Genomic DNA, 15,034 nt, shown 5'->3' on the forward strand with positions numbered 1-15,034 from the left:
AAAAAAAAATCAACTAATCAAAACAAAATTCTCTTTAGTTATTATTATCTATTTTCCATTTCAACCGTTTTTTCTCATAGATTCTAGACATCTAAAAAAAAGTTTACGTGATTATTGAACCAGATAAAATGAAGCTAGAAGCTCTAAATGTCATCTCAGGTGAAATTTCCATGTTTAATAGCTCCTTAAAAGCATCTTCAATACTATAAATAAGTCGATTATGCTCTCTAACCATAGCATTTGCCTCTTTTAACAACATGATTTCCTATACATTACGAAGAAAGAAACACACACATTAATCTTATTAGAATATTTTTTTCCAACAACAAATATGGCTTAAAATATAAGGAGGTACCTACTTTTATCAAGTACAAGACCAACTTTATCCGTAGTATTTGTTAGCATCTGCAATTTTTCTCCAATCAAATCAAGAAGTGACGAAAGAAGATGCTTCATTCATTGATGCCTTTTGGGACTCACTATTCATAGAACCTTCATACTATGGTTCTATGAATATGGTATTAAAAAAAAATACATAAATGTTGTTTACTTGAATCCTTTGATAAATCCATTTTAAGAAAATATAAAACCTAATTAGCAGATAAATAATCTTGCCACATATGTACTGCAACTAAATCTTGAATTTGTTCATCTTTTTGTCCATCCTCAATCAAATTTATTGATGCCATAAGGCTAGTCTATGTCACTAACCCGAATTTCATTATCAACATCTGAAGTTAACCGCTCTTTTGAATCGAAATTCATAAGAAAATTATGTAGAATGCAAGCTACGACTGTTGTAGTTTGTCTTAAAATTGCAATATGGTTCAGTCCCACTAACTATAATTGGAAACCTTTTCTTAATAGTGCAAATACTCTTTCAATTGGATTTCGTAAAGAAGCATATCTATGGTTAAATAATTTTTTTTGGAGATTGTGGTGCATGTGCTGAATACTCCTTTAAATGATATCTTGTCCTACGCTAAGGTGTGATAAATCCAGACCGTAACATAAAACCGACATCACCAAGGTAATATTTTCCTATAAACAACAGTTATAGAAGTATATTTAGCATTATATATGATTTATTTGTTTCATTTACATAACTCTAGGAGAACTTTTATATGTATACCTGAAGGAATTTTTATATTGTCTTCTATTGTTAGTGCATTGTCTAGAATCTGAGGATCTAAAGCAAACCCTTCCCATCTAGGTAACTAGAGTATTTACCGTAAAATATAGAAAATATCTTGTGCTATTTTGAATATTTTGAGGTGTTTAGACCCATTTGGCTGAATTAATTATTTGTCCTCCAATGAGATGATTGCTATTAATACTTGATGAAAATATCAACTCACTGCTTCACTTGATTGACTAAAGAAAAATCCAATTGTTCTGTTTCTCACATTATGTGTAATATGCAAAATCTTGGCTATCTGTTTCTCTATAGAATCCATCTGTAAGATATCTCTACTCCGCTCATCGTTAGAAATAAAACTCATCAATAAAAGACCCCTAAAAAAAAATCAAAATTGAATCTCAAGAAAAATCAAATATTATATATATTTTTTACCAACAACCATTTTAATCTTCAATCCCTAACCCATCTTTAGTAAGGTTTCGATTCGTTTTGTTTCTTAAAGAAAATTAAAAGAAACAAAATTTTGTTTAAGCTAATTTACATTCATATAAATGAAACAAATTAAATCAATGTAGAATTGGAAAAGAACATATTATTCTTCTGAGTAGAAAGAAACCAAGAAAAATATAGTACTTATCTTAGCAATCATATTTGTCTGCACGAGGTTTTGAAAGAAACTTGTTTCGTGGAATTTGAACTTTTCAATTTATATTAATTTTAGTATAATGAGTATAATATCTAATACATAATATTGTGATGCTTTCAAAATAAACTTTAACATTTAAGTTAGTTGATGGCTTGTTGATCTTCTTGGATGATCGACCTTTGGGCTTGTTGATCTTCTTCGATGATCGGCTTTTGGGCTTATTGATTTTCTTGGATGATCGACCTTTGGGCTTGTTGATCTTCTTGGAAGATTAGTGTTTGTACGTAGCTTTTGGAGAAATGTATTTCGTGAAGTTGAACTTGCGTTGATGTAAATTTGATGCGGATGTGGTCCGATCTCTAGTACTTGATTATCTAATTCTCTCTTAGTTGAATGTGTATGCTTGGCTTATGGAAGTGGAGACTTGGAATAAACTTTGAGTGAAAATTTTTTCAAAAGCAAAATTTAAAATATTGATTGAATTAAAATCTTGTACTATTTTAAATTTATCCAAACATGAGATGATTTCAAATTGATTATGATTTGAAATCATCCCAAATTGTTGCATTCCAAACAAGGGGGTAAAGGACCACAAAAACCTTTCATTCAAGTAGCATCCATCAAACTTCTCAACAAAAGAAAATTATTTTTGTTATGACTATATATACACACACACGTTTCTAAGCATTTTTGTTAATCTTTGTTTGGAGGGGTTTTGGTTAAATCAACATATCTCTATTTGGAGGGATAGTGAAAATTTTTAAATAAACATTATTTAAAATGGTATATCACAAAGACATTATTCAAATATTGTAGTATGATTTCGATAATATACGATATATATCTTTTTCATATAGATCAACTATATATTTCTAAATTGAATATACGATACATAATAGTTATGTCTATATGTAAATTGAATATACGATACAAAACAAGACTCTACCGAAACAAAGCCGAAACAAAAGCAAACACCATCCACTTGGGAGAAAAACAAAGTAAAGGAAACAAAACTCCACAACCTGGGGCCAACTGCAAAACAAAGAACAACGACAAGAACAAAAAGAGGAAAACATCCGTAAATGCATTAAATAAGACCAAGAAGATCAACTCGCCAGGAGGCAGTACGAGCACGAACCGTAGAGACCATAATGTGAAATAGAGCAAACATCGTTCTCGGACTACCCCCATGAAGCCGCCGATTACACCCCTGCCAAATGTAGTAGATGGAAGCACACTAGAAGACACGGAATAGCTTACTATGCACCCCCTTACCCGATCCCACTCGACACACCCAAGACAACTCAACATCCCAACCCGCCACCCGATGAGATGAACCCAACTGACGCAACACACCTAACCACACCTCTCTCCCAAATCCACACTCAAAAAATAAATGATCCCGCGACTCCACACCTCATCCACACAGAAGACACCCCTCTGACAACACATCCCAACTTCTCAACCAATCTCGTGTATCCAACCTGTCCCTCATAGCTAACCACGCACAGAAGGAGTGGCGCGGAATACCACCCCCAGACCACAAAAGCCCTGCCCAAGACACCCTAGGACGATGAGGGCGCAAACTTTCTCACGCACTAGCAATAAAAACCGACCACTAGCACCTGACACCCAAACCCAATAATCTTTCTCCCTCACCCTAGGACCCATTGCCTGAATAAGACCCCAGATCTCAAGCAACTTTCATGACACTGTGGGCCACCTCCAACCTCCTTCACCATCCATAAACTCCGACAACGCACCTCCATACTACTCGCTGCATCATAGATCACCATAGGCCCATATGAATCCATAATCGCACCCCTCGATAACCAAGAATCCCACCAAACAAAACATGACCTTCCATCATTGCCAAGTCCCTAGCAACGATGCCAAAAACTTGTTGGATTATAAAAGGAACGGGTGATGGGGTTATTGCACGCAATCAAGCGTTGGACATGCTTAAGCTATGAGTTTATGCCTATGCATCGGAGGTCATGCGTTGGAATGAAAATGCGTTAATCTAGTATGCAATGACCATGCGTTCCTATCACAGGTTTTCTTGCCTTCTCACCAAGTATAACGAAAACGCAATCTCAGGTAATCCGAAGTCGAATACAGGGACTTGTCACTCAATACTGCTTGTGAAGTAATGCATTTGAGGCGATGAATAAAAGTAAAAAGAAGTTTAATAGATATACACACTACTACTCCTAACTAAATAGATAGAGCAATAGGAGACTTGCAATGAGAATTGGTAGATACACAACAACCGTTAACGCATAGTAATGTTTATTATCTTAAATCGCTCAAGTAATCCCAGCTCATCGCACTAACGCATCGCACACCTCTCGATGGTCAGCCACATGACTATATCTCTATAGTGCATGGTTGCGTCGAGCATAAGATTGTGCCTATCTCTAGGGACAATACATACTTTGCTTTAGTGCGTTCCATCTCTTACCTTCTCAGGCATTTAGACACGGCTAATTAACTTATAGACAAGCATTGCAACAACCCATAAACAAGCGTTGCTACAGCCTTTCACCAAGCAAAGAGGATTAACTCATTATACTTGCACAACGCACACCTCTCGGTAGGTTGCTACATGCGTCCTATCTCTAGGCTACACGATTAAGTATGCGATCACCTTTGATAAATAAACGATCAAGGTAAATGACGATAAAGATAAAGATGATGAAGAAGATGGCATTGAAGGAATCAAGATATGCATTGATTACAAAATGTCTTAATATCTTAAGCTAAAATGTAATACAATACAGAGGTTAGAGGAGAAGTGAAAGACTCTGCGTCAAGGCTGCCGATGATGCCATGGATGAATGGTTGAGATATCTCTCTCGAGCTCTATCTCCGACGAAAGCTCCAGTCGTCACTCGATCTAGTTGGTGGAGATGAAGAATTCTCACTGAAAATCTTGCTCATGCTCTCATCTGTGATCGCAAACCTCTGCCTTGAGGCAGAAGTTCGAATGCTTTGAAATGAAGGTCCAAGGGGCTATTATAGAGTTTAAACATCGATAGCTATCATGATTGCGTTATGTCTCACTGCTGCCTTTGTCACGGTATGGGTAAATGTCACATCGTCTTATCTTGTTGATACTCTTAAGGTATGTGTTCGAGCTTGATTCAGCTGAAGTATCGATACATTCTACCCATCTTGCGATCGCTCTTCTATTATAGTTGTCACTCTGTGGCCGCAATTTCCAATTGATCACTGCATTCGCTTGATCACCACAACTTCCATTCGTCTATGCGATAGCTCGGTTTTCAGCGCATGCGTTTGTCTTTGCGGTCGCCTGGCTTCAGCGCATGCGTTTGTCTGCTTATTTCCAACGCATGCGTTTGATTCCTACGATAGCTACAAAATAGACACTTTGGCACAGAGTAACGCATAATATTGGGTCAATGAGGATTTAGGTGCTAATCGACGCAAAACTCAATTTTTCACAAATTATAAGTATTATCACCGCGTTTTCTACTTGTTAACTCTCATAATTATAAATAAAAGGCTTATAATGACTGATATTTCTGCCAATTATCAATCACCCACCATCAAATGAACCAGATGTTTGAATCTCTCCCTACAACGCAAGAGAACCCTCAAGCACCAAGACCTCCCAACCTCACATGAAACAACCCACAAAGACCGCCCACACAAAAACTAAGACCATAAAGGAAACATCTTGTTTTTTATTTCTAGTTTTTAAAAACTAAGCCTATTTACTCCTAATTTCTTACAATGATTTGCATCTAGGGTTGGCAAAAATCCCAGAGCAGGAAATCCCCAGTTTGACTAGGGATGGGAGTCAAACCGGGGATTCTAACCAGGTCTCGATTGAAGACAGGACAGGACGGGGAAGGTATCTCCGTCCCATCCTCGACAATTTTTTTTAATATACATATATATAATTTTGCAAATAAATATATATACCCTAAAACTATTTTATTTACAAATATGTATATAATTATATATAATTAATATATGTTTTTAAAAAAAAAAAGAACGAGGATGGGTCCCAGGGACACATTTCCCTCGACAAGGAATCCCCGTCCCTGTCTCTGCCTTCAATTGGTGGGGACGGGGGCAGGGATATGGGGAAATATCTCCACGGGGTTGGGGATGAGAAATCCCCCCATCCCACCTCGTTCTTGTTGCCAACCCTATTTGCATCTTTCTTAAGTTCAATGGTTAAATTCTTAATCAAATTCCAAAAACAAAAACAAAATTTAAAAGCTACTTTTTTTTAGTTTTCAAAATTTGGCTTAATTTTTTTAAACCATTTGTAAAAAGTACATAACAAAGAAGAAATTTAAAGGTGATAGTGTCAATAGACTTAATTTTCAAAAAAAAAAAAAATTAAAAATTAAATAGTTACCGAACGAAGTTTTTTTTTTTTTTTTGAACATTTTTAAAATAAGGTGGTCGTGGATTAAACTATATACTTAAATATTCCTTTTGAAACGCTCATATAATTGTGCTGGGCCAAGAAGAGAAACTTGAGCATGAAATAAACCAAATCAAATACATTCAAGATAGGAAAAAGATAATGATACAACCTATTCCTTAAACAATAGTGAGGAAATTCTTAAAGCTACAAAGATTACAGATATTATATTAAACTTCAGCACGTTTATTTACTTCGTGACAACTGTGTTTGTCGCTCGATACGAACGATCGGGTGCAAGTGGTTTTTTCTTTTCCTCCTTTCCTCTCTTTTTATGAAGATGTGGGGAAGAAACAAACAATCAGATATGGCCAAGGTTAATATAGAGGCTGAGGCTGCACTTTTCTCTTAATCCTATATGAGAATGAAGGATGAAAGGTTAGGAGATGCTATATCTGAAGGTAATACAAACAATAATACTCCTTTCATTTAATAATTCAACTGTGAATCAATTAATTTCAACTTATTCATTACTTTCAATGCCCCACATTATAATCAATGTCTGCATCTTTTTTTGGACAGTATTTCCAATAAAAAAAAAAATCTAAAAAAGAGTCCTCAATGTAAACAATGATAACATCCTAAATTTGAAGCTAGAGATTAAGGTGGACCAAAAGGCTCCTCCTAACTCAATTATTGCCAATTCCCTCAAACACAGTGGACTTTATCCACTGCTTCCCAGTTTTCCATAATAAAATCAAACTCTATATTGAAAGACCATTACCTGAAACCTAACAGAGCACATATGTTGATACAATATGGGACTCGATAGACGTAGAGTGACACCTCATAGTTTACTCTATTAGCATACTACTTAGGAGACTTTAGCTGCTATCACTTATTCAAGGGAAGAATGAGCCAATCAAGAAAGCCCTAAACAAAGTGATTGCCTTACTCAGCCCAATAAGATCACAGGTAAATGTGATGTCACACTTGATTTCTTTCTTAATAAAGCAACCACTTTCATTGAGAAAAAATGAGATAAAACAAAAGGGCATATAGAAAAAACAAGCCCACAAAAAGGAGACCAATCAAGCAAAATAGTGCTTATAGAATAGTTATAAAAAACTACAAAAGAAACTTCGAATTCAAAGTCCAAAGAGAAACAAGAAACCTAATAAGGGCCCAAAAGTCACTAGGCTCCTTATTCAACCTTCTAAACACTCTATTGTCCCTTTCATCCCAAAGATTTCAGGTGATAGCACAAAACCCCGCCAACCATAAGAAAAGGCCCTTCTCATGAAAAGAGAGGAACTCCCCAGCCATATCACTGACATCCCTTTGACTGACATATGCAAAGTCAAAAGTATGGAAGAACAAATTCCATACCGAGAGCGCAAATTCATCTGTCTAAAGGATGTGATCTAGGTCTTCCTTCACCTTCCACATAGAATACAACAAAATGGACCCCATAACAATGACATCCTCCTCAAGAGCCAATTGAAGGTGAACACAAGTGCATTTAAAAAAAGAATATCACTTGCTTGGGAATCTTGATCCTCCAAAGCGCAGAAAAAAATATACTCACTAGAAGGAGAAGGGTCCAACAGATAATGAAAAAAGGAGTTACAAGATAAACCCTCCAAAGGATTGGGAATCCAAATATGGGCATCCCTTCTTCCACGCCTAAAGCTAAACTCTCCTGATAACGACAACAAAGAAATGGCGTCAGTCGCTTCCCTTTTAGTGAAAGAGCAACTGAATCCGAAAAAAAAAAAAATGACACCAAGTTCCCCAACCAAGATAAAGAATAGACACAAGATGACTTTTAAAGGAGGAAAGATGATAAAGACGGTTGATGTTAATACTCTTAGATCTAGAATGCTAATCATGGATTTAATGGAAAAGGTAATACAGGCATTTCTAGGGTAACAGCCACCTAGGTCAAACTACAATCATTCCTACAAGGAATAAAATATACAACCCTATTATGACTCCTAGGTTATACGGAGTTCTATATTTTGTTCAAATTTTAGCAATAGTCCGTTCACTTTTCCACTTTTAAGCATTTCTATTTTGACACACATTTTCCCAGCAATTCTATTTTGGTGCATATATTAATACTACTTTTACTTTAGTGCATATTTATTTTTAAACAAATCAAATTCAATCCTCAATCATTCATGTGATGTCACATGACATAATCAAATTTCATAACTATGATGCATAACTGATGTTGGAAACTCAATTGTTCTGAAAATACAAAATTTACAACGATAAAAATGATATTGACAGTGCCTCAGAAAAAAAAAAAAAAGGATATTGACAAGGACCATATTTGTATTTCATTTTATTATTATTATTTTTGTTTGAATTCATTTGAAGGATAAAAACTAAGCCATTGGCATGTATAAGCAAACCCTCAAGGCTGCAAACCAACTAGGGAGGGGAAAACACATTCGCATGGTTCAAAATCCCATAAACATTAATTTCTTAAACACAATCAAATAAACACTGAACTCTCTTATGCATTCTTCTCAGGTTTACTAATCCAATGAAGTCAATGCCATCCTTTTTTGCAAGAGATCACCAGTGCTGAATCTCCTTGGAGCTGATAACTAAAGAAATACATTAGCTTTTGATGAGAGTGTGTTGAACCATAATCAAACTATAAGGGCCTAGATCAGATTTGAAGAATAATCTGGACAGACTTTCTTCATCCATGTTAGAATATGCGACTCTTCTATCTCCTTCCATTGAGTCAACTATAATGCTAACTTTAGTTTTAGGAGGATTATTAGTGACAGAGAGATGATGGTGGCGTCTGAAGAATAGAATTACTGTCTTCCAGATAGGATGATGATAGGAATGGTATTAGAGGGGTAATAGGGGTATATTAGAAGTTGGTTATAAATAGGGAGGTAGGGAATGGAGAAGACAATCAATATTTGGTATATGAATTAGGGCTTGAGAGTTATTTCAAGATTGAGAGGGTCTAAGTACCTCAAATACTTGGATTATCTTATATTTTTGTTATAGTTCATCTTTCAATATATCCGGGTTCTAAGTTCTATCAGACGACCGAGTCTAGGATCTTGACTTATCTAGTTCCCATTCTTTATTTTCTTGACATGTCTGCTCATGAAAATTGCTTGAAAAGGTAGGTATACATGGCAAGTAACCAGTGAAGGATCGATCACTACAATCTAATTTGGAGGGTGTTTGTTACATTCACGAGCTTCCATCCTCAACGTCCTATGGGAAGATGGCCCCTGGCATCAACATCTCCTGATAATGATTCCTTGTTCACGTGCTTCCATCCTCAACGTCCTATGGGAAGATGGCCCCTGGCATCAACATCTCCTGATAATGATTCCTTGATTTTCCCACAAAATCGTGCACAATCCTTTCTAGAAAACAGGGAGAGTTGTGCTTTATTTTAAGCCTATTGGTCAATTACATTGACTAATGAGGATGCATATGCATTTCAAAGTGCCACCGGGTGGTACATGCTTTTTTCCCAACTGCGGCTGCATGTGTAACAAGGATCCTGAATCCATATGACATCTGTTTGTCTCATATCCCCAATCCTCATAAATTTTGGTTTTCAATCCAAGAATCTTTCAGTTGGCAAGCTGCAGCCAGCAGTTCCTATCAATCCAAGAGATCTTGTTATTGCCACATCGGTCACCAATTTAAGAAAGAGAAAGAAACTCTGTCTCCACATTATTTGTCTTCTTTAGGAATTCTTTTGTTCGAAAGAAACATTAGCATCTTTGACGAGATGAAGGATACTTTTGAATCCTTTTTGGACTCGATTCTCACTTTAGCATAATATACGTTAAAATCTAATCTTCCTTTTCCCATGGTGGCCACCGTTAGGATATCTCCTAACAAGAGAACACAAGAACACAAAGAACAAACAAGAAAACTAAAAGATAAAATTATATTGCAATATCAATTAAGAAATTACAATATACCTCAGCACATTCTAGAAGGCTGAGAATCCTCTCCGGAACTCCCAATTAGGAAATCACCACAAAATTCTCCAGACCTTTCTCCAACCCTCCTATTTATAGCAATATTCAATAACTAACTTCCTATCTAATTACTCACATACCCCTTACTAATACCATACTATCTAGGTACCTTAGAGTCACCTACTTAGGATTTAATATCCTACGAGTTTCCTTGACACCCAAATGTCGTAGGTTCACTCGGGTTGTCCCGTGAGATTAGTCGAGGTGGGCGTAAGCTAGCCCGGATACTCACGGATATAAAAAAGTTTTTTAAAAAATTAATCTTCCTTTTCCAAACTATAGTCTTAACACTCTTTTGGTCAGATGGAAGGTCCTTTTGAAATCCATAGGGCTTGGGGAATCTCCTAATCTCTTTTGTAATTTCATTCGTCAACAAAATTTCCAATGCCTTTGAAAGAGAAAAGGGTCCTGCTTTGAGCCTCAATTACTTTCAGGCATCTCTTTTCTTATTTAATAATTGGAAGTTTAGCTAGAAAGTGTGGGCTATCCACACACATATTAGCTAAGTGTTGGCTCACATTTTTTTCTCTCCCGTTGCATCTTGTGATCATCATCTCTCTCAGTGGAAATCTTTTTTTTTCTTCCAAAATTCTACGTAAAATAATAATAAAATTACTTAGAATGCTTGCTGAAAACAATTTAAACAATAGCCAACGGAAGAATCAATATTAGAAGTAGTACAACTTCCTAAAATGAAAAGATAAAATGAGTTTAATGATGAAAAACTACCTCATTTATTAAAAGAATGGGTAAATAGTGCAATTTCTTTATGAACTCACCAGTTATCTTGAGCCCATACACAACCTTCTGTATCAACCACGTGTAGGCTATATGCATGTCTTGATTTTGGAGACTGATTCTCAAAGCTAGTTCACGCATAATAGAGAAATTGGACAGCAATCAGCTTGAAGATACAATTATCATAATTTTGTTTTAAGGATCAAAATATACAACCCTAGAGAGTTTAGCTCATACTCCTCAGGATGCTTAGAAAAATAACCAAACTTAACATGTAATGTAGATGTTTAATATTAACCAGTAGTCTGGACAAACACAAATTCAGAGACATTGTAGAAGGATAGATTAATTGGGGAAAAAACATCAAAAACAACGATGCAAAGGTTTGAATACAGAACATCCTGAACCAACCTGCTCTGATATCATCTTTAATCACTAATTGACCCAAAAGGTTAAGCTCATTATAAAACCATAGAAAACATCTCTTCTTTTTCGTTTTGAAAGGTAGAAAACATCTCTTTTTATATATGAATTTGAATCAGTAGCATTAGTATGATGGTATGCAGTGTAATCACTTAAAAAGAATGCACAGAATGAATCAGAATACTTCTGTGTCAATGCCAATGGGAATTCAACTGAAGTTGCTAAGATAAAAAATTGACCATGGTATAAATGTGAAGACAAACCACATTGTCTATCAACTAATGAAATGGTTTTACTATTCATTCCACATACCTTTGATGAATAAGGTCTCCATGAATGACAACCAAAGATCCAGCTTTCACTTCAATAGGCACGAAATCTTTCTGTTCGTAAGCAGGAGAAGGTTTATCGAAGTACACTCCTTTGTCACCTCTAAGAAACCTTCTAACAAGTCCATCTAGAAACAAGATTCGACAAAAAATAAAATTAATCAGACATCAGGTAAGACATTTCTGCTATTTAAGAAGTGGCTTGCTAGGGGGATACTTTTATGTGATCCAGGAATAGCCCAAAGACAGCCGTTTGTTGTATTTGCATCTTCAAGTGCCAGCCATAGCCCCGTGCAAGTAGTTGGTTCAGTGTAAAGAAATGAGTTATCCTGGTGAGGCACTACTTCACCTCCAATACCTGGTTGCTGTCAGTGAGTTTTCCAAACGTTATTGTACCATTAACTTATAATAATAAACTAGTATTGATAAATTGTACTGCAATATAGGGAGAACCTTAAATATGTACATAGACTGAATGACTATCGGCCTCTTGTATCCCAAGGACAACAATAAACCTGAAACCTTCTCAGAGTCCGAGAAGCTTTTGAAAACTGGGTCAACCTCATGTAATGCTACAAAAGGGAAGGTTAAATTAGGAAAAAAGATCCCAATTTTGCATCACAAAAAACAAAGAAAAATGCAAAAATCAACTATAAAGTATGGTGATAGTTGCAACTATATACTTAAACTTTCAATGGTAAAACTTTAGCCCTCAAACTTATACCATTGTTAAAATTGGGTCCTCAAACTTACAATAGTTGTGAAAATTAGACTCTCAAATGATAAAAACTTATGTGAGAGTTCAATTTTTATCATTTGGGATTCTAATTTCTAAAACTATTGTAAGTTTAACGGTCTAATTTTAACACTTGTATAAGTTTGAGGCTCAATTTTCAGAATTAAAAGTTTGAGGGTATAATTACAACTACCATCATACATCAGAGGTGGTTTTTGCAATTTGCCCCTAGAAAAGGGCAGCATTTTGAGGTTTTTATAAGCTTCTAGGCATGGAAAAATCTATTTTGAAAGTCATAAAGACCAAGAGAAAGTAATAAAAGTTAGGAGTATCGTTAAACCGAAGTAAGCAAAGATGAAGTTGAAACCCATGCTAAAGAGACAGAAAAGACAGTTCAAAAGTTTCTACCGGGTCAACAGTCTGCTAAAATAGAAGAATACAAACCATGACCAACTTTGTTAACTGAGAGTTCCTTTGCTTGTTTCAAGTTTCCATCCTCTCGAAATGCTTTTTCTGCAAAACAGAAAAATAGAAAGGAAGATGAAAAGAAAAATAAAAAGGCTAATGAAAACTAAGTAGTAGACGACTCATGAACAACATATTTGAACACAGTCCTATCCATGACCAAATCATGTACACATTTCCTTTTTAAAAACTTTCAATTATCCTGAAATCTCACTGAAAGAGCTCCATCAATAACGAACCATGGCCAGCATCTACACCTAAATATGCCATGGATTACGTGTGTCGAACTCAACACATATTTCTTTTGCACACGAATGGATATACAAGTTTTGAATTGGCAACATAAAACTTCTCTTCTTTTTTACTAATTGCTTAGGAACTAAGTTCCCAGACACTCTGATACTAAAATAAAGGGAAGCTAATCTAATCCCTTTTTCAACGTTCCAAAACAAAGTCGATATGAAATGAAATTATCACAATGAAAACTTAGAAAGACGATAAAAGAAAACACAAAAGTAGAAATTGTGGATACCCTCAAAAAAGAAGGAAATATTCTCAGCGCTTTCGAAGAAGTAATCGTCGGTCAACTGCCGCTGTAGAGTAACAAAAACATGGAAAGAGTATACATCAATACAAACAGAGCATTAACGATAGTAGTTAGAAGTTGGAGCACAAATTTCGTCTTAATCAAAAACCTGATTTACAGAAGAGAAAACAGAGGAAGTGGAGCAGTCAAATCCCTCAAGCAACTGCTCCATTCTGTTTCTCATGGCATGAATTTCATCAGGAGTGGCAAATGATTCAATCACAAGATAACCTGCAAGAAAGGTAAACAAAGCAGGAGGAGAAGAAGTTGGATGAACAAATTATAGAAATTGGAAGTGCGATGATGATGAAAAAAGGGTTGAAACTTGAAACGTACCGTGAGAATCAAAGAAATGGAGTTGATCCGAATCGAGATTACGAACAATTCCCATGGCAGTCTTACTTCAATCGCTTCTATGGATTTTCTCAGATTGAAATGCCTAACAGAGTTTGCAGGTAATGATACAAATGGGAAGAACTCCACCCAGATATTCGTGTTCAAATTTAAAAGGAACGTATCTATAAAAAAAATACAAAAATCTTTTAAAGGAAATATCAATATCCGTTTTAACTTCAGAAATCGGATTAGGTCAAATTAAAAAATGATGGAACATTTGATTTAATGTTTTATAGTTATCCATAAATTAAAGATGGATGTGGTGAAAATAAAAGATGATCGTCTTCTATTTTGCATATGAGAATATTATTAGATTTTTCATAGTAATAAATTATTTCTGTATTTAATTTATAAAATTAATCACGACATCTATATAAAATTTCAATATAATTTTCTAAATTATAAATTTGATTTTTATATATTAATAAATTTAAATTAATTATTTTTAAAGAATATTAAATAAATTTATTTTAATGATATATAAAATAAATTTATGTATCAAAAGTTGGGAGAGCGTGGACATCAAGAAAACTCACAGGGTATCATCTGCCAGCCTAATCATCCTATTCGCTCCAACAGATAGACATGGTTTTGTAGTCAAAGCAACTTCGTCACTTTCGTGTACCCATTGGACAACAGCCTTTTTGGGGGGTTCCTTAGGGACTGATCCACTGTGCATAGATTGACTGAACGCAGAAAGCCTTCCATTGACAGGCGATCGTGTTTTTCGCGGGATTTCTAGTTACTCATGTCAGCATTCTCACTTATGATATCTCAAGGTGTTGCACCAAAAACCTTCCCTGATTGATAGAACGTCCCGCTACTGACACTTGAAAAAGTTGCTTTCAAGGTCTCATCGCTTCGGTGAATCACTTGAGCCCCGATACATTTTTGGTGCCATGGAGCTAGACCAGTGAGCTATTACGCTTTCTTCAAAGGATGGCTGCTTCCAAGCCCACCTCCTGGTTGTCATCGCTCGATCACTTCCTTTTCCACTAAGTGATTGCTTAAGGACCTTAGCGTACGATTTGGGTTGTTTCCCTCTCAACTTTGGATCTTAGCACCCCAAAAGTCTATCTGTACAAACAATCTAGGCCTGTATTCGGAGTTTTCCTGATGTTGGTAAGGC

The 15,034-nt window shown here is 35.6% G+C and overlaps 1 protein-coding gene across 1 annotated transcript; it reads right to left on the reverse strand.

Moving 5' to 3' along the window:
- Positions 1 to 6,316: 6,316 nt before the first annotated feature.
- On the reverse strand, positions 6,317 to 14,178 carry LOC120081638 (phytanoyl-CoA dioxygenase). Its single transcript, XM_039036681.2, has 9 exons — positions 13,846 to 14,178; positions 13,619 to 13,740; positions 13,456 to 13,516; positions 12,903 to 12,971; positions 12,176 to 12,294; positions 11,940 to 12,087; positions 11,706 to 11,850; positions 11,012 to 11,098; positions 6,317 to 6,606 (listed from the first exon to the last, which is right to left on the reverse strand). The coding sequence occupies exons 1-9, from the start codon at positions 13,898 to 13,900 to the stop codon at positions 6,570 to 6,572; spliced, it is 843 nt and encodes a 280-aa protein (XP_038892609.1). The 5' UTR covers positions 13,901 to 14,178; the 3' UTR covers positions 6,317 to 6,569.
- Positions 14,179 to 15,034: the final 856 nt, after the last annotated feature.

This window comes from Benincasa hispida, chromosome 7 (assembly GCF_027475165.1).
Source record: "Benincasa hispida cultivar pf3 chromosome 7, pf3_genome.v1.1, whole genome shotgun sequence".
Lineage (NCBI taxonomy): Eukaryota > Viridiplantae > Streptophyta > Magnoliopsida > Cucurbitales > Cucurbitaceae > Benincasa > Benincasa hispida.

Coding starts and splice junctions, on each gene's coding strand:
- LOC120081638 (XM_039036681.2), bottom strand. CDS start 13,900: ATGGGAATTGTTCGTAATCTCGATTCGGATCAACTCCATTTCTTTGAT. Junction 13,741..13,845: donor CCATTTCTTTGATTCTCACG/GTACGTTTCAAG, acceptor CCTTTCTTGCAG/GTTATCTTGTGATTGAATCA. Junction 13,517..13,618: donor TTTTCTCTTCTGTAAATCAG/GTTTTTGATTAA, acceptor GTTACTCTACAG/CGGCAGTTGACCGACGATTA.